The following is a 15,400-nucleotide window of genomic DNA, read 5'->3' on the forward strand; positions in this document are numbered from 1 at the left end:
GAGAAAATAGTTTAAATAAATGAGTTATTTTAGGGGGCGGGGTTAGAAGAGAGAGGTGGAACAGGACCGGGAGCCCTGGAGGGGATGGATTTGCTGGATTGAAATATGCAGATTTTATGAATGCATTGATGTGGGGGTGCAAAGATACTGATACTGATGTCAAGAATGACACCCAGTCTGGGGCGGGGGCAGGGCTCCAGACTAACTTTTTTCACTAGGAGCACAGTGGCCCCTAACTGAAAATTTTAGGGGCGCAACCAGAAAATTTAGGGGCGCATACTGTAAATCAATATTCTAACCAAATCTACTAACTTCCACTGTATTACTAATAAATACTTTAATAATAGATGCAGAAATTACAATGTGCTGTTTCAAATTCAGTGTCACATTTTAATCTGCACTTTTGAAGATGCAACAAGAAGGTAAACTGACAGCACCATCGCTGTCATGACAGTACAAATAAGTAAAGAAAACTGATGGAAATTTATCTTTGTGACACTAAATAGGTGCAGCCAAGATGCACAATAACCGTGTTTGAGATCACTCAGGTGAACTCAACGCTGCGCAGATCACCTGGTGTGAGACATATTTTTGTTTTTGCTCCAACATCAACTGTCAATCATCACAAAAATATCGCGAGAAAGGGGTGGGAGCAAGGGGCAAACCTACCCGGACACAGCTGAAAAGTGAACTGACTGAAAGCTGCCCTACAGACTACAAAACAATGCATTATGGGACATGTGTCCTGATGGTTTTTGTAGTGGAGTGATTAATTAAAATAATTTAAAATACCAATTCATTAAAAAAGGCTACATACATCACAAAACCTTAAATAATCATAAATATATAATAACACAGATCATACTAAGGGGGAGAAGAATATTAAAACTAAATTGAATGTTAAGGACAACTCCAACTGTTCTCCTTCAGTCTTGCTGCAGATTCGCTTTCATCTCACAGCCCCCCCCCCCGCCTGGTCTCCCCAACGATCCAGGCGAGGCGCTGGTTCATCTCAAGCACGTCTATCGTTGCATTTTCCCCACGTATTTTCAGTGTGTCTAAAACTAATGTTGTTTTTGCTCGAGCGTGTTTAAAGTTCAAGCCCCGTTAGGTGTCACGCATGTAGGTGTGGGACATTTATTCTCCTCAGCTGACCCGACTCCCGCGGGACGGGAGCGGTGTGCTGCCGTAACCCGTTTGATGCGCCGCCGTAACCAAAACCTAAACCTTCCTCCGGTTCTGTGCGGCCCAGAGAAAAGTTCAGCACGGACTGCGTGTATGTAGAAAATTACGAGCGAATAAATATGTTATAAAAGAAAGTAAAGAACTCCTTAATGTGGTCCGGGGAGGGAGCTGTCAGGTTTCCTGCTTTCAAACCCTGTCATTGTCACGCCCCCAAGAGTCATATACCCCACTGTGATTGGTTGGTCAGCTCCGTGCACGACAATGAAAAAGTGTCTTCATACAAACTGGCGGCCTGCAGTAACATTAAACCTTCATATTAAGGCGGGGACCGCAAAATATCATCTTGGGGGCCGCAAATAGCCTGCGGCCGCGAGTTTGAGACCCCTGCTGTACACTCTGGCACTGGTACACTAGCCGCAGGTCGGAAGAACGAATCAATAGTTCGCTTACCCATAGCTCAGACGCACATATCAGGTTGTGATATTTATCTCAGTTTCCTTCCCACAGATTTTTACGCGCGCTCGATTATCTCTAGGCCCCGCCCCCTCCACGCATTTTAGCCACTCACAGTGGCTTTCCCTATTCTTCTCACACGCAGTGGCCGCCTCACAGACAGGTATCACGCGAGAGTGTACGTGCTCGCGTTTCATGAGTATGTGCGCGAGTGTGTGTGTCTGCCTGCGTCCGTGTGGCTTGCGTCTCATTGATTATTTCATTGATCATTGACGTGCCCCTTCCACGTTTGATGTATAAAAAAATACGAAGGGTGGGGGAGGCAAATTTATTGGTCGCACATGTGCGACTGGATGTAAAATTCAGTCGCACACTCTCAAATTTTGGTCGCAATATGCGACCAATTGCTCGCAGTCTGGAGCCCTGGGCGGGGGGTATCATGGCAAAGCAAGGGGTGTAATTTACAGACAATGAAGAAAAGGAAGTGTTGAAAAAATAGAGCCTGGGGGGACGACTGAGGTGACTAAGAAAGAACACCAAGATTTCTTATTTTAATATTAGTCCAGGTTAGTGATTCAGCACAACTTTTTACTAATATTTATTAACAGATCATGTGCAAAAAAAAAAGCCTTTTTTACCTTAGTCTGTATTTAGTTACTGTAATCATATTTCTACATCCATACTCTTAACCCAGACCTCACCGGAACACGTAGGTCTGCATGTTCTCATTGGGGTAGGCGTTGCCCTGAGCGATAAGTGGGACGGCCACCCGCATGTTAGCCCCCTCCAGAATCAGATCCTCAGCAGACAGACGGTGGTCCCGGCGCTCCACGCGGAAGTTCAGGCTCAGGTTCTGACCGTAACTCAGGATCTGGTTCCCCAGAAACTTCTCTGAAACGCCACAACCAGAGGAGCAGTAATGGGGGAGGGTCCAGGCTTTTTTGCTTTAAAAGGATTTAAACTATTACAGACTGTGTGTGAATATGGAGTGGGGGGTGGGTACCTGGAGCTACAAAGTACATGGGTAGGAAGCTGTCTGAGCTGAGGGAAACCTCTTGTCCGCTGGGAGACCACTGGATGGAGACGCTGGATCCATCCTGCTGCTGACCCCTCCACTGCTCATTCCCTGTCACACAAACACAATTCAGCACATGAACTAACTTTCTTGGGGGGGGGGGTCGTCCCGGCAGCAATGGCGTTACCGTTGGTGAAGCTGGAGGTGATGGAGTGGACGGAGTATCCCTCGGCGCTGTTGCACACAGACGAGTGCTGAAAGCAGAAGCAAGGCGTGCAGCCCTGAGGGTTATGTGGGTCCAGGTTGAAGAATCCCAGTTTACACCTGAAGCAAAAAACAAACCAAAAAAAGCGACCGGGGGGGTCACTGTCAAGAAGTCAGTCTGAAATATGAGGACGGTGGGGGCGAGCAAACCTGTCACAGCTGAAGCCCTCCACGTTCTCTTTGCAGCGGCACTGACCCGTCGCCACATCACACTCCTGAGTGCTTCCTGCAGGTGAGCAGCTGCACTGCCTGCAACATGAAGGAGGGGGCAGATTTCATGTAACATTATATAAAATTATTTCTGAGGAGTTCAAAACTGCATCACCAAGAGGAGCAAGTGAGGGGAAGTCTGACTGTGAGCGTTTAGAAAACAGGCTCATTTGTTTGTTCTTAACCTCCATAATAATGTAATTTAGAGCAGTTCTTCAACTGCATCCTGTGCATCTTTGTGGCGTTGCCAGAAGAGGGCGCTCAAAGATTACGGTCCATCACTGAAGATATCCAAGAAAAAAAAAATTTCAAGTAGATGGATTTACCTCCTGACCTACAACAAGGAGAAAAGAACCAAACCAAGGGCATCTGGCTGCAGACATCAATATTCAGAACCGAAAGTCCTTGGTCGGAACTGGAAGTACCCCCATTGGCTCGAAAGTTACGGTTTTTCCTGTTTTAAGCTGTCATACATTTTTCTGGTGGCTACTAATCAATAGATGGCTCTAATCAGCGGGGTTTGTACCTGCAGCCGGCCTCTGTCAGACTGTGGTATCCAGGTAGACAGCGGTCGCACTTCTCTCCGGTCACGCCTGGTTTACATGCACACACTCCTCCTCTGTCACACTGAGGAGACAGAGAGCCTGCAGAAAACCACAAGATGAGAATGAAAACAACAAAATGTTGTCTGTCTGTGGGTGTGTGTGTGTGTGTGTGTGTGTGTGATCCAGATTGGTTCTCTGAAACTTTTATTAGGCCATCAGATCCTCCTCTTTTTGCAGCAGGTGTTATGGCTCACCGATGGGGCTGCAGCTGCAGGGCTGGCAGCGGTTGCCGCTCTGGTCTCTGTAGTAGTTGTCCAGGCATCGCTCGCAGTTGGGTCCGTCTGTGTTGTCGGCGCAGTTTCTGCAGTGTCCTCCATGCCCAGTGGCTCGGTACAGCTCTGGATCGAAGTAACACTCTGCGCTCTTCCCGTTACAGTTGCAGGCTGAGACACAAGCACATGCGTGGGTTAACCATCGTCAGTCATGCAGGAGAAGCTGCAGAACCCACATACGGGCAGTAAGAGGCACCAGATGTGGACTAAATGGTTCATGCATGTAAAAACTGTTCCTCAAGTGTTGCTGGATGGATGGCGCAACTGTGGGAGCAGATTTAAGTAAAATCCCCTTTTGGTCACACCTCACAGTCTGGAGTATGAATCATGATCTGATACTGACTACACTTCCCACAATCCCCTACAGGCTCAGTTTCCCACATGAATGTTCAGATAAGCGAGTGGATTTTTGGAGGAGCTTCTGATATGCCTCCAGCTTACTGCAGGAGCTCTTCCCAGAACCGGAGTTACAAAACCCGGAGCAGCTTTATGAGAGTCACACAAATTCATAGGACTTCTTTGTGTGTTTCTGTGCAGATGACACTGTTCTCTCTGATAAAGAGACGTAGGGAGAACCCGAGAAGCTTCAGCAGAACCCAGTCCAAATGTGTTTTCTAAATGGTAAACAGTGTATTTGAACAAACAATAATCAGTTTTTCAAATATGTTTAAAACCAAGAAGTGGGCGTGGTTATCGTGTGGGGGTGGGGCTTTCCACATTTTGGGAGCTGCAGCAGCAAAAGCCTGGCTGCCGTGGGGGGTCAGTGCTGCAGCTGGATTTTCTGGACCGGGCATCAGACTCACACAGACACTCGTTGGCGCTGTCGGCTGTGGCTCTCCTCCAGGGTCGGTCGTTGAAGAACGGTCTGCAGGTGTTACAGTCGTCGCCGGCGGTGTTGTGTTTGCAGTCGCAAACCAGCCGGCCCACACTGTTCTTCACACACTCGCTGGCATGGCCGTTACACTTACACCTGCCACACAGAAGCACACCTGGATGACACACAACCTCCAGGAGGGGAGGAGGACACTTTCAAACACGGCCTTAGAGATTATGCTGAAGCTTTTGCAGTTGCTGCCTTCAAGGGAAGCTTTTCTTCCAAATCCACCCCTCACCACAACAGGACAGGGCTTGCTCAGCGGCTTTTGTCTCAGGTGTTTGCTGGCAGCCCGCTCTGGAAGGAAGAAAGAGCTTTCCCTAAGAGGCTGCAACCCCCCCCCCCCCCCCCAACAGGAAATGGGGTTAAAGCTCTGACACGTGATTTGGCTACAGACACCAGAACCCTCAGCTTCAGGACGAAGATCAGAACTTCATCAAGAGAGACTTGCAGGACGAGGAGAAGCTCGGGCTTCATGGGAGATGATCATCACTGACTTTCAAAAGTTCAGGAACTGATAGGAGTTGCATTGGAGGAACACGGGACAATGAAGACATGAGTGCATGCAGGCACTCATGCAGGCGCTTTACCCCACTTCCAGCTCCCTGCTCCGCTCTATTCTGATGCTTCCACATGCAGACAAATAGATTTTGCTCGTCTGAGCTGGGATCTGACTCAAAACTGTACGGCTGGATAGCTCTAGTATCGCTCACCATTTTTGCTGTGAGGGTCTGTAAACTAGCAGGACAGAGTGTAAACACAATGGAAGATGGATGAACAAAAATTAAGAAATATCAAATTATTTACTGTGAAATGTGAAAAAGAGAATAGATAATTATTTGGAATATTATGGACTAATATGTGAAAAGTACATTGAGCGGTAGGCTTAAATAAGCAATGACTTCTGTCTATCACCTTTTCAAACATGTATTTAGACAAGACTTTTTTACTTATATACTTTATTTTTATAGTTCTATTTTGCATTGTTCTACATGTTTTGCTTTAGATGTTTGAAATAAATCTAAATCTAATCTAAATAGATGGATGGTGGGAAATGGAGGCGGCCTTGCTACGCCAACAGCCCTGGCCACAACTCAAAGGCAAATTTCAGATGAACTCCTGAGTACTAATGTCCCAGAAAAACAACACAGGTTCTTGGATTTTGGCTAAGAACGGCATCACCATCATTAAAAGACGACTGGGGGCAACGTTTACAACAGATCAAATGATGAGAGGAGTGGGGACTTTGAAAACAAAAGTGGGAAAAACTTTCTAAAAACATTCAAATGTTGACATCAGGATTTTACGCTTTCTAGAACGCCTCATCATGAATGATTTGGATAACAGCACAGAACTGAGCTAAAGCAGCAGCAACATGAATAAGCACACAACACAAGCCAAATGGCAGATGAGCTCCGACGCAGTCACAACATCAGAGTATATTTTTTGTCAACGTGTTAACCTTCAGTCATTCTCCAAAGCCTGCAAATTAGGTTAGAAATCCAGACAAAATTATGGCCTCAGACTAAACCATTTAGTTCTGTTTGCTTTAAATCAATTTAAGATTTTACCATTTCATTTGTAACTTTTGTCTGCATTCGTTTGTCTTTTTCCTGTAAGGGCTTTACATACAAAATTATTTAAAACTTTAAAAAAAAAAGTCTTTCTGGGGGAAAAGCTCAATTTACCATGAAAAGTTTTGTAGACTTCAAACATCTGAAGTTCTGATTGGTCTGATTCAGATATAAGGTAATGGTAAAAACATTTCAGGAATCTAACGGAAAATGCAGTCTATGACAGATCAGTGTGCAGCGTTTGACCGGCTAAATGGCAGTGAAGGCTGTCTGCAGGCGGGAATCTGCTGGGCAAACATTAACGGGGGGCACAGGTAAAGCCCTCCCTGTATAAGTAAAGGGTAAATCCTGCAGGTGGTGTGCACAAGCCTCCTACCTATTCAGCCGTACAGTTGGCCACGCCCCATTCCTGTTTCCCTGTAATCCATCCCTGCTGGGCAGGAATTTCAGGAATGCCAGTGAAGAAAATTCTGCTCTACATTTTGGACGGATTACGCTGAAGAAGGTTACTGCTCTAGTAATGCCTGTCAAGACCATTTCCCCCCATTTCTAACAGATTCTGGAGCAAGTGACAACAAGGGGGAGAGAAAAAACAAAACCTCAGGACCAAAAGACAACCTGCATACCAAACTCACTCACTTGTTAAAGCCAGTCTCCTACTCTAGTGAGGCGCCCAAAGGAGACTTTAGTCCAGACTCTGTTCCAGACTCTGGTTTTGACTCTAAAGGCCCGTACACACCGGGAGGAATTTTGCGCGCGATATTCGCCGACGTTTAACGCCTCGTGACTAAACAAAGGGCACCAATGTGAGTGTGCACACCGACGCGAAAAACGCCACGCGTAAAAGCGTCATTTTTTAAAAAACGCCTCGGGTTCGTTTTTTTTTGGTTTGACGCGCCGCATCAAAAACTATACGACCAATGAGAATGGCGCTTTCGCAAACGTGTCTGGAGCTTCTGAGGTTACAGTAAAACACAACTTGGGGGCGCTCAAACACAAAACTGTCTTGCTGAGCCCACATACGTAACGGCGAAGAAGATATACGCCAAGTAGCGTCTGCACTGCCGCGAAGAAATAAGACGAAGAAGATGCACTCAGTGACGGACATTCTAAAATATCCCCGAAAACGCTCATGATACATTTTCAGCTCTTGTACCAGTCGATAAAACTCCCCATGTTCTTCTCTTATTGTAACTATGGGATGTACCCAAAATCGGCGTCTTTTCCGGAGTCTTTCATCATTCAACAGAACAATAATTTCTTCATCGCTGGAACTGGAGCTAGAGCTACTGGTGCTGGAAATATTCATGTTTTCTTTGTTTGATTCTGACAAGCGCGTAAATACTTGCTCTCTTCTTCTGAGTGAAAAGCGACTTTAAGAAGCGTAAAGTTGCGCAGTGCCACCTTGTGTAAAGGAGTATTTCTGTTTACCATTAAGCGCCATCTAATGTCAGGGAATGAAATTGCATGTTCGCTCGGCTCATCGTCAGCGAAAATCGCCTGAGTGTGAACACAAAAAACGTGTTGAAAAACGCTGGCGAATAACGGCTGGCGAATATTCGTCCCGGTGTGTACGGGCCTTAAAGCAGAGTCTAGTTTAGACTCTGAAACAGAATCTACTCCGGACTCAGAAGTAAAATAGCACAGATGGAAGCAGACCAGTACAGACCGTAGCAGACCAGTCCAGATCGAAGCAGACTAGTCCAGACAGAAGCAGACTAGTACAGACTAAAGCAGACTAGTCCAGACTGAAGCAGACTAGTCCAAACTAAAGCAGACTAGGACAGATGGAAGCAGACTAGTACAAAACAAAGCAGACTAGGACAGACTGAATCAGACAAGTTCAGACCGAAGCAGACTAGTCCAGACAGAAGCAAACTAGTCCAGACAGAAGCAGACTAGTCCAGACAGAAGCAGACTAGTCCAGACAGAAACCGACTAGTCCAGACAGAAACCGACTAGTCCAGACAGAAGCAGACAAGTTCAGACAGAGGCAGACTAGTCCAGACTAAAGCAGACTAGTCCAGACTTTAGCAGACTAGTCCAGACTGAAGCAGACAAGTTCAGACTGAAGCAGACAAGTTCAGACAGAGGCAGACTAGTCCAGACAGAAGCAGACTAGTCCAGACTAAAGCAGACTACTCCAGACAGAAGCAGACTAGTCCAGACTAAAGCAGACTAGTCCAGACTAAAGCAGACTAGTTCAGACTAAAGCAGACTAGTCCAGACTAAAGCAGACAAGTTCAGACAGAAGCAGACAAGTTCAGACAGAGGCAGACTAGTCCAGACAGAAGCAGACTAGTCCAGACTAAAGCGGACTAGTTCAGACTAAAGCAGACTAGTCCAGACTAAAGCAGACTAGTTCAGACTAAAGCAGACTAGTCCAGACTAAAGCAGACTAGTCCAGACAGAAGCAGACAAGTTCAGACAGAGGCAGACTAGTCCAGACAGAAGCAGACTAGTCCAGACTAAAGCAGACTACTCCAGACAGAAGCAGACTAGTCCAGACTAAAGCAGACTAGTCCAGACTAAAGCAGACTAGTCCAGACTAAAGCGGACTAGTTCAGACTAAAGCAGACTAGTTCAGACTGAAGCAGACTAGTCAGGATGGAAACAGACTTTGAAATAAACTATTGCAGGGTTGTCTTACTAAGTCCAGGAAACAAAGAAAAACTTGTAAGTTTTCTTTTTTTTTTTTTTAAATAAATCCTTTGGAATATATAAAACATAAAGCAGGTATGATGGAAAATAGACACACTAAACCGTGGACGTGGATGTGAGCCAGCATGTATATGTCTCCCTGTGCTCACTCAGACAGAGGGACGGAGCTGCTCCATCATACAAACTCTAGTTTAGACTTTGAGACAAACTAGTTCAGACGCTGAAGAAGGTGGTCTATACACTTAGGCAGAATCCAGTCCAGACTTCGTAGTAGACTCTAGTTCAGAATCTGAAACAGACTCAAGTAATCAAGGATAAAAACAGAGAACTCGTCTGTTACCTTCCTCCCACAGCAAAGTCCGAGATGGCGTAATAGTAGGACTTGAGAACTTTGGGGTCATTGAACACTTCGTCTCCAAATGTATTGAGTCGGTTCAGGGTCACCTTGATGTCCGTGGCTGTCACCCAGTCCTGGAGCACAAAGATTACAATTATTTTTCTGTGTCAAAGGGATGTGAAGAACTGTGCAGGTTCAGGTAGAACCTAAATAAATAAAATAAAACAAAATAAAATAAAATAAATAAAAAAGCAGAAATGTGTTGATAATAACAATGCTAAAATGCTACATATTGAAAACTCTAGATAAAAAGCTAAATTAACTGCATTAAAAAGCATAAAACGGATTGTTTTGCTGAAATGCTAAATATTAAAACAAGCAAAAAGACAAACCATTACACAATAGACAAAGACAAAAACAAGAATGGTAAATATGTTTAACTAGCTAATCTTTAATTGTTGGTAGATAATGTAGATAATTCAAAAGGAGATTAGTAAAGACTAATTGATATAAAAATGTAAATTTTGTGCTCGAATTTAGTAGTCTCGTGTTTGTAAATCAGTTCAAACTGTAGTTCTAAGTCAGTCAGTAAATTCAAAGTAGAGTTCATGAAATTAAAATGTGTAAAAAAATAATTAACCACAGAAACTAAACTGCTCTGAGAAAAAAAAACAATACTATAAAGGCTTCTGTGTTTATTGAAATTAAGCTAAAAAAAACTTGGTGTCAAAAAGATAAACTTACAGTTACAGTGTCAGGAACTTAACGTACTAAAGCTGCTAAGAGATAAAGAACGTTTTGGCAGCTGGATCACCTCACAACAATGGAAAGCTCCAGGACAGCTGCGTTTGTGTAAACAGTCAGGTCGTCTGCATATAATTGGATCATGAGTCAAGGCTTCCACATTGCCATAAATCATGGAGGGATGACAGAAAACATGGAGAAGTTGACTTGAGTCTGAGAACTGAGGTGGCTCCAGTTCTCTGTTCAAACAGTCAGGAAAGGCCAACATTTCCTTCAACTTGGAAAAGTTGAAGCTTTTGTTTGTGATCACAGCCACAGACTCAAGGCTGCCTGCTAGTTTTGCTCTGTATCAGCGGGGGCTAGTGTGTGTATGGGGTCTGTTATCAGGTCCTTTGTTAAGCCAGGCCAGAGCAGCTGTTTGAAGACAAACAAGAGATCAGAGCTGGAAGTCTAGAACAAACCAGACTGTTGGGCATTGACAGGAGACTTCAAATGTCTACACCCCTCAAAACCATTTTTAGAAACCAGGAATCCCATTAAAGGTTTGGCCAGCCACCCTCACAGGTCAGATGTGTCAACGCTCGCCTTTCCCCCCGATACTTTGCACAGTTATGTGAAATCCTGGAAATCTCCTGGGAATGCGTTCAGCGTGGAAGCAAAGCCGTCCCAAATTCACTCCTTCAGGATTTCTGACAATCCAACCCCCTCCGCCCCACTGAGACAATCAGTATTAGATCTGAATTCACCCACAAACATGAGAAAAATGTGCGGGGGGGGGGTTGGACCCTAAGGCTTCCTGCAAGGTCAGACTGTGTGTCTGGAACATGCGGCGACAGGCCCAGCCCGTTCTGAACTAGAACAGCTCACAGCTGACTTCACTCCTCAGCCCCCCTCAGCTGAGACTCCAAGCAGGCTGGGGTAAGGGCAGAACCTCAGGTCCAGAGCCAGCAGAACACTTGTTTAAAGGAACGCTGTGGTTGGGCTAGTGTAGTGTTCTGTAGTGTTCTGGTTATTATCTGGTAATTGGAGGCATGGACCTGGAGGGTCACCGGTATGGGTCATGTGGGGGCAGGTGTCTGCCGCTGACCCCAGCGGGTTGAACTCTGACTTTGGAAGCACTGACTTTGGAAGCTCTGACATGAAAAACCTCAGATGAGCTTATGTTTCCTTTTTTTGTTTTAAGGATTTCCTAGTTTACACGCTTCACTGTAACTGTGTGAGCTTTCATGGAGTTGCCCCTGCTCCGCTCAGGGTGGAGGGGTTCATCACACGGCCTATCGTTAAAACCATGATGCTGCATGGAGATGAAGTCACTTCAAGGGAACCAGCAGGTTTTGATGGGAGGACTTGCTGCTCTTCGCAATTGGTTTACAGGGTCATGGGCTGCGGGCAGGCGGGGCTTCAGTGGTTATTTCCTGCTCCAAGCCTGAAGACGTCCGGAATGTTTGAGCAACCCGGTGCTGCCTGACGCCCCCACGCCTTCAAAAGAGTCCCCGGCTTTGGTAAAAATAGCTTCATGCCGACAAGTCAAATAGGGAAGTTTGAACTGTGGAGCTAAATCTGTTCATGTTCATTTACTGGTGGTGTGTGTGTGGGTGGGGTGGGGGCAGAGCTGCTGCAGCAGAGCAAAGGTGAGCCCCATCCCCGCTAAGACAGCATCTTCAACATCTTCATCACCATGTGGTTCAGCAAAAGAACGCACTCATGTACTGTGGAGCCCCAAAGGCCCCCACAGAAGAAGCTCCGCCTCACAGGGTCACGGATGCTGCAAACATCATGATGGTCCATTACAGACATTCACTGTAAATGACAATCGGCCTGAGTGACCCCCCTCCCCTAGTGTTCCAACCAGGAAGTCTGGCTCTGAAAAGCAGAAATCCCGTCTACTTCTACAGAGATATAAACAGCTATTAATTACTCAGTCATTCTATTTGTCAGAATAACCAATGTTGCTCAGATACATTTAGCATTTTCTTGGCAATAGTTTTTTTGTTCCATAATATTTTTTTCTTTGTTGCAAATTATTCAGCTTATAAACTGACCAATAAAATGCCTCCATAAAATTATGTAACCTCACATTGAGCGTTCATAACCTTTGACCTTTTTTCCAGAGCCCGCTTTCAAGTGGTAGGGGTGTGGACTTCCAACAAGCTCACTCCTTATTGGGGAGAGTGGTTGCCATAGAGACAGCGACTCAGACCGACTCAAAACAATCATTGCTTACTGACGTTGTCCGAAACCAACGTGGTGGCGTCTTTAATGTGAAAAAATGGCGAATGATTGACTTTATTTCATACGGATCCAGGAGTAAGCCGATTTCTGTGGGTGATGTCACACTCAGTCAGTCCAGTTCTCATATACAGTCAATGATCACAGGTTATGATCATGGGGGGAGGGGGGGTCTCCTTCAGTCGGAGTTTAGAAAACAGCAAAAAGTCAGTTTCAGACTCTTATCTTCAGCTCTTCTGAACTCCTTCAGCCGTTCTGGTTTAAAAGGTTCAGCTCCTTCAGTAGATATCTGCTTCTTCTTAGACTTGACTGCTGTTCTCTAATCAGTCAAATAAATGGAAACTTTTCATGAACTCTCTGAGCTCAGAACTTAAGCAAGCATTACCCAGATGTTTTTTTTTAATATCACACATTCTCACTCAAACTCTGCTTCTGAACGATATTATTTCATGATACTTTTGCAGATTTAGTTTTTTTACATTTAAAAAATTCTACTTTTCAACTAGTTAGGCGTTCAGCATTTCTTGCGGTGAACTTTTATGGTGTTGCATCTTTGCTCAAGTGTTTGATTGAGTTTAGACAATAGAACGTTCCTGAAAGGCTCCTCAGTGTTGAATTCCGCTGCAGCATCTCCAGCTCTGTCCGGTCTGCAGCAGAAGGAAGCCTCCTGCTCTCATGCCTGAAGTTTTGCTCCTCAAATTCCAGTTCTGAGATGATCCGATGGCTCCGGCAGAAGGCCGTGGCGTGTGAGAGCATGCAGAGGGGGCTCTGAAGCCCCAGTTGGAACAGTATCTGACTGTTCTGCTCCGGATGACCCGCTTCTCTGATCAGGCAGAACAGAGCTGCAGTGGAGGGGGCGGGCCCATCCTCCACTAAGTTGAGCAACAAAGAATCTCTCCAGTTATTGAGCAACTATTTCCACAGAGATGGATAATGGAAACATAAACATGGAGGGCTGGGGGGGCTCTCCAGCTGTTGCTCAGCCAGACCAAGCCAAGCCAGTGCATCCAGGGAGGGAGGGGGCAAAGAAACTATCACTCACAGGAAACAAACCTGCAACCTGAGCGGGGATGGGCCCTGACATGCTTCCCCCCCTTTTTTTGAGACCTCCCCCCTTCCTTTCTGTGGTTGTGGTGGGAGGAGTTTGACTATGCAAACGATTCCTTTGCCTCCCAGAGTTCAAACTACTGACCAGCCCTCCAACACAAGCAGGAACCCGCTTCGCTAACTTCTACCTGCATCCCCTCTGTGACCTGGTGAAATCACAGGGCGGGGCCCGGCTCACCTGCAGGACGGGGCTGTTGTCAAAGTTGTGGGAGCTGGGCCGCCCCTCCAGCGTGGAGAAGGCCACGTTGCCCCCAGTGAGAGGCGAGATGTCGCTGAACTCATCAGTGCAGAGCGCCTGCTGCTCGTCGTCTGCGGTGCGGATGAAGCCGCGGTTGACCTTCTGGTACGTCTTTTCGCAGGAGCCGCTGTAGTACTGGTATGGCACCCAGGGCCCCCCCTCTTTCGTGCGCTTGTAGATGGCAAAGCTCTCCGGCCGGCTGGTGTGGAACTTGAGGCGCACGTAGGTAATGTCAAAGGCCTTCCCTGCAGAGAAAGAAGGTCACATGTAAAGCTCTCTGATCCAATCATCAGCACAGCCATTCTGACACCCCCATTTCCAGTTTTTGGAGAATTAAATAAGGGTCCAGTGTAGGCCTGCACAATATACCGCAAATTTATCGTTATCGCGACATCAAGCTGTGCAATATGCATACCGCAAAAGACGGCGAAAATCGCAATAAATGGTTACCTCAAATGTGCAAAAAAAACTCATGGCAGCCTGAAATAGTGAACAAATGAAATTAATCCCTTTATGCATTTAACCAATCCGAAGGACCCGTTTACCTTGTTGATCAATCAGATGGAACCCTTTTATGTTTGATGTTTGCCTCCTACGTCGACAAGGGTCATTTGGAGTATAATTTTTAAACTGTTGAAGTGAAATGTAAATTATGTTTTTGGTTGTTTGGTTATTTTTTTACATACCGCAAATTATATCGTTATCGCGATATTAATCACCAATATCGCATATCGCGAGTTTTCCTCATATCGTGCAGCCCTAGTCCAGTGACTTTCTATAAAAGCCTGAGCTGACCCAGACCCATAAGGCTGTGGGACACATGACCTCAGGGTGTGTCCCCCTGCTCAGTTATTGAGAAATCTTTTCCACAGAGATGGGTTATGGAAACACAAACATTAAAGCAGAAATTTGATGTGAAATAAAACAAAAAAGTTCCTAAAAAAGAACCTCGTCTCCATCAGCCATGGAGCAGAGAAGGTTTGAACGCAAACACAAGTGGATTCTGTTGTGAAGTTGGACTTTTACATTGAAATCACCAAGGTATTTGTAGAAAAAAACCCCAGTGGTTACCTGATAAACTGACGGGGCTTGGTTTGGTTTTTGAAGTGTTTGAAGGAGGCGGGGCCAATGTCTTTTTCATTTTTTTGGGAAAAATATCCCATAATGCCCCCCCTGGGTCCAAAAAGCAGAGCATTTTTTCCATGTCTGACAAATGTGTTCACTGGTTTTGGGGTTGAAGTTTCCTTTTCACACAGCAGCTAATGCTGAAGTTTGCCCCGCCCCCACTGTTGCCACAGTAACAGTTAAGTCAGGTAAATCTGTGCACTTTGTCAGGCTTTCTGTTTCGTCACAGGTCTGCTGGTTGCTGCCATGGTGGCGGTCCCAGGAAATGTGTCTGGCCTGTAATCAAAGATGGTCACCATGGAAACCATAAAGCCGACAAAGTGGCGCGCCGAAGCATCGGAGCGGCCCGCAGGTCTCCACACGTCTGAGGCAGCGTGTGTGGGAGGGGCACTTCTGGTGTTTGCTCAGCCCAAGAATCTGCTCTGTAAACAGCAGGGGGCCCAGCCCTGGGGGGTCGCTGTGTGTAAACCAAATAAAGGTGAAGCAGATGAGAGGACTGAGACTCAC

General features: G+C 45.8%; 1 protein-coding gene across 1 annotated transcript in view; it reads right to left on the reverse strand.

Moving 5' to 3' along the window:
- The window catches only part of lamc1 (laminin subunit gamma 1), a 42,898-nt gene that overhangs the window by 10,709 nt on the left and 16,789 nt on the right, over positions 1 to 15,400 (reverse strand). Inside the window, 9 exon segments of the mRNA NM_001201523.1 lie at positions 2,340 to 2,529; positions 2,642 to 2,764; positions 2,841 to 2,977; positions 3,068 to 3,166; positions 3,654 to 3,771; positions 3,927 to 4,115; positions 4,808 to 4,974; positions 9,454 to 9,584; positions 13,709 to 14,013. Coding sequence (NP_001188452.1) covers positions 2,340 to 2,529; positions 2,642 to 2,764; positions 2,841 to 2,977; positions 3,068 to 3,166; positions 3,654 to 3,771; positions 3,927 to 4,115; positions 4,808 to 4,974; positions 9,454 to 9,584; positions 13,709 to 14,013 — 1,459 coding nt within the window.

This window comes from Oryzias latipes, chromosome 17 (assembly GCF_002234675.1).
Source record: "Oryzias latipes chromosome 17, ASM223467v1".
Lineage (NCBI taxonomy): Eukaryota > Metazoa > Chordata > Actinopteri > Beloniformes > Adrianichthyidae > Oryzias > Oryzias latipes.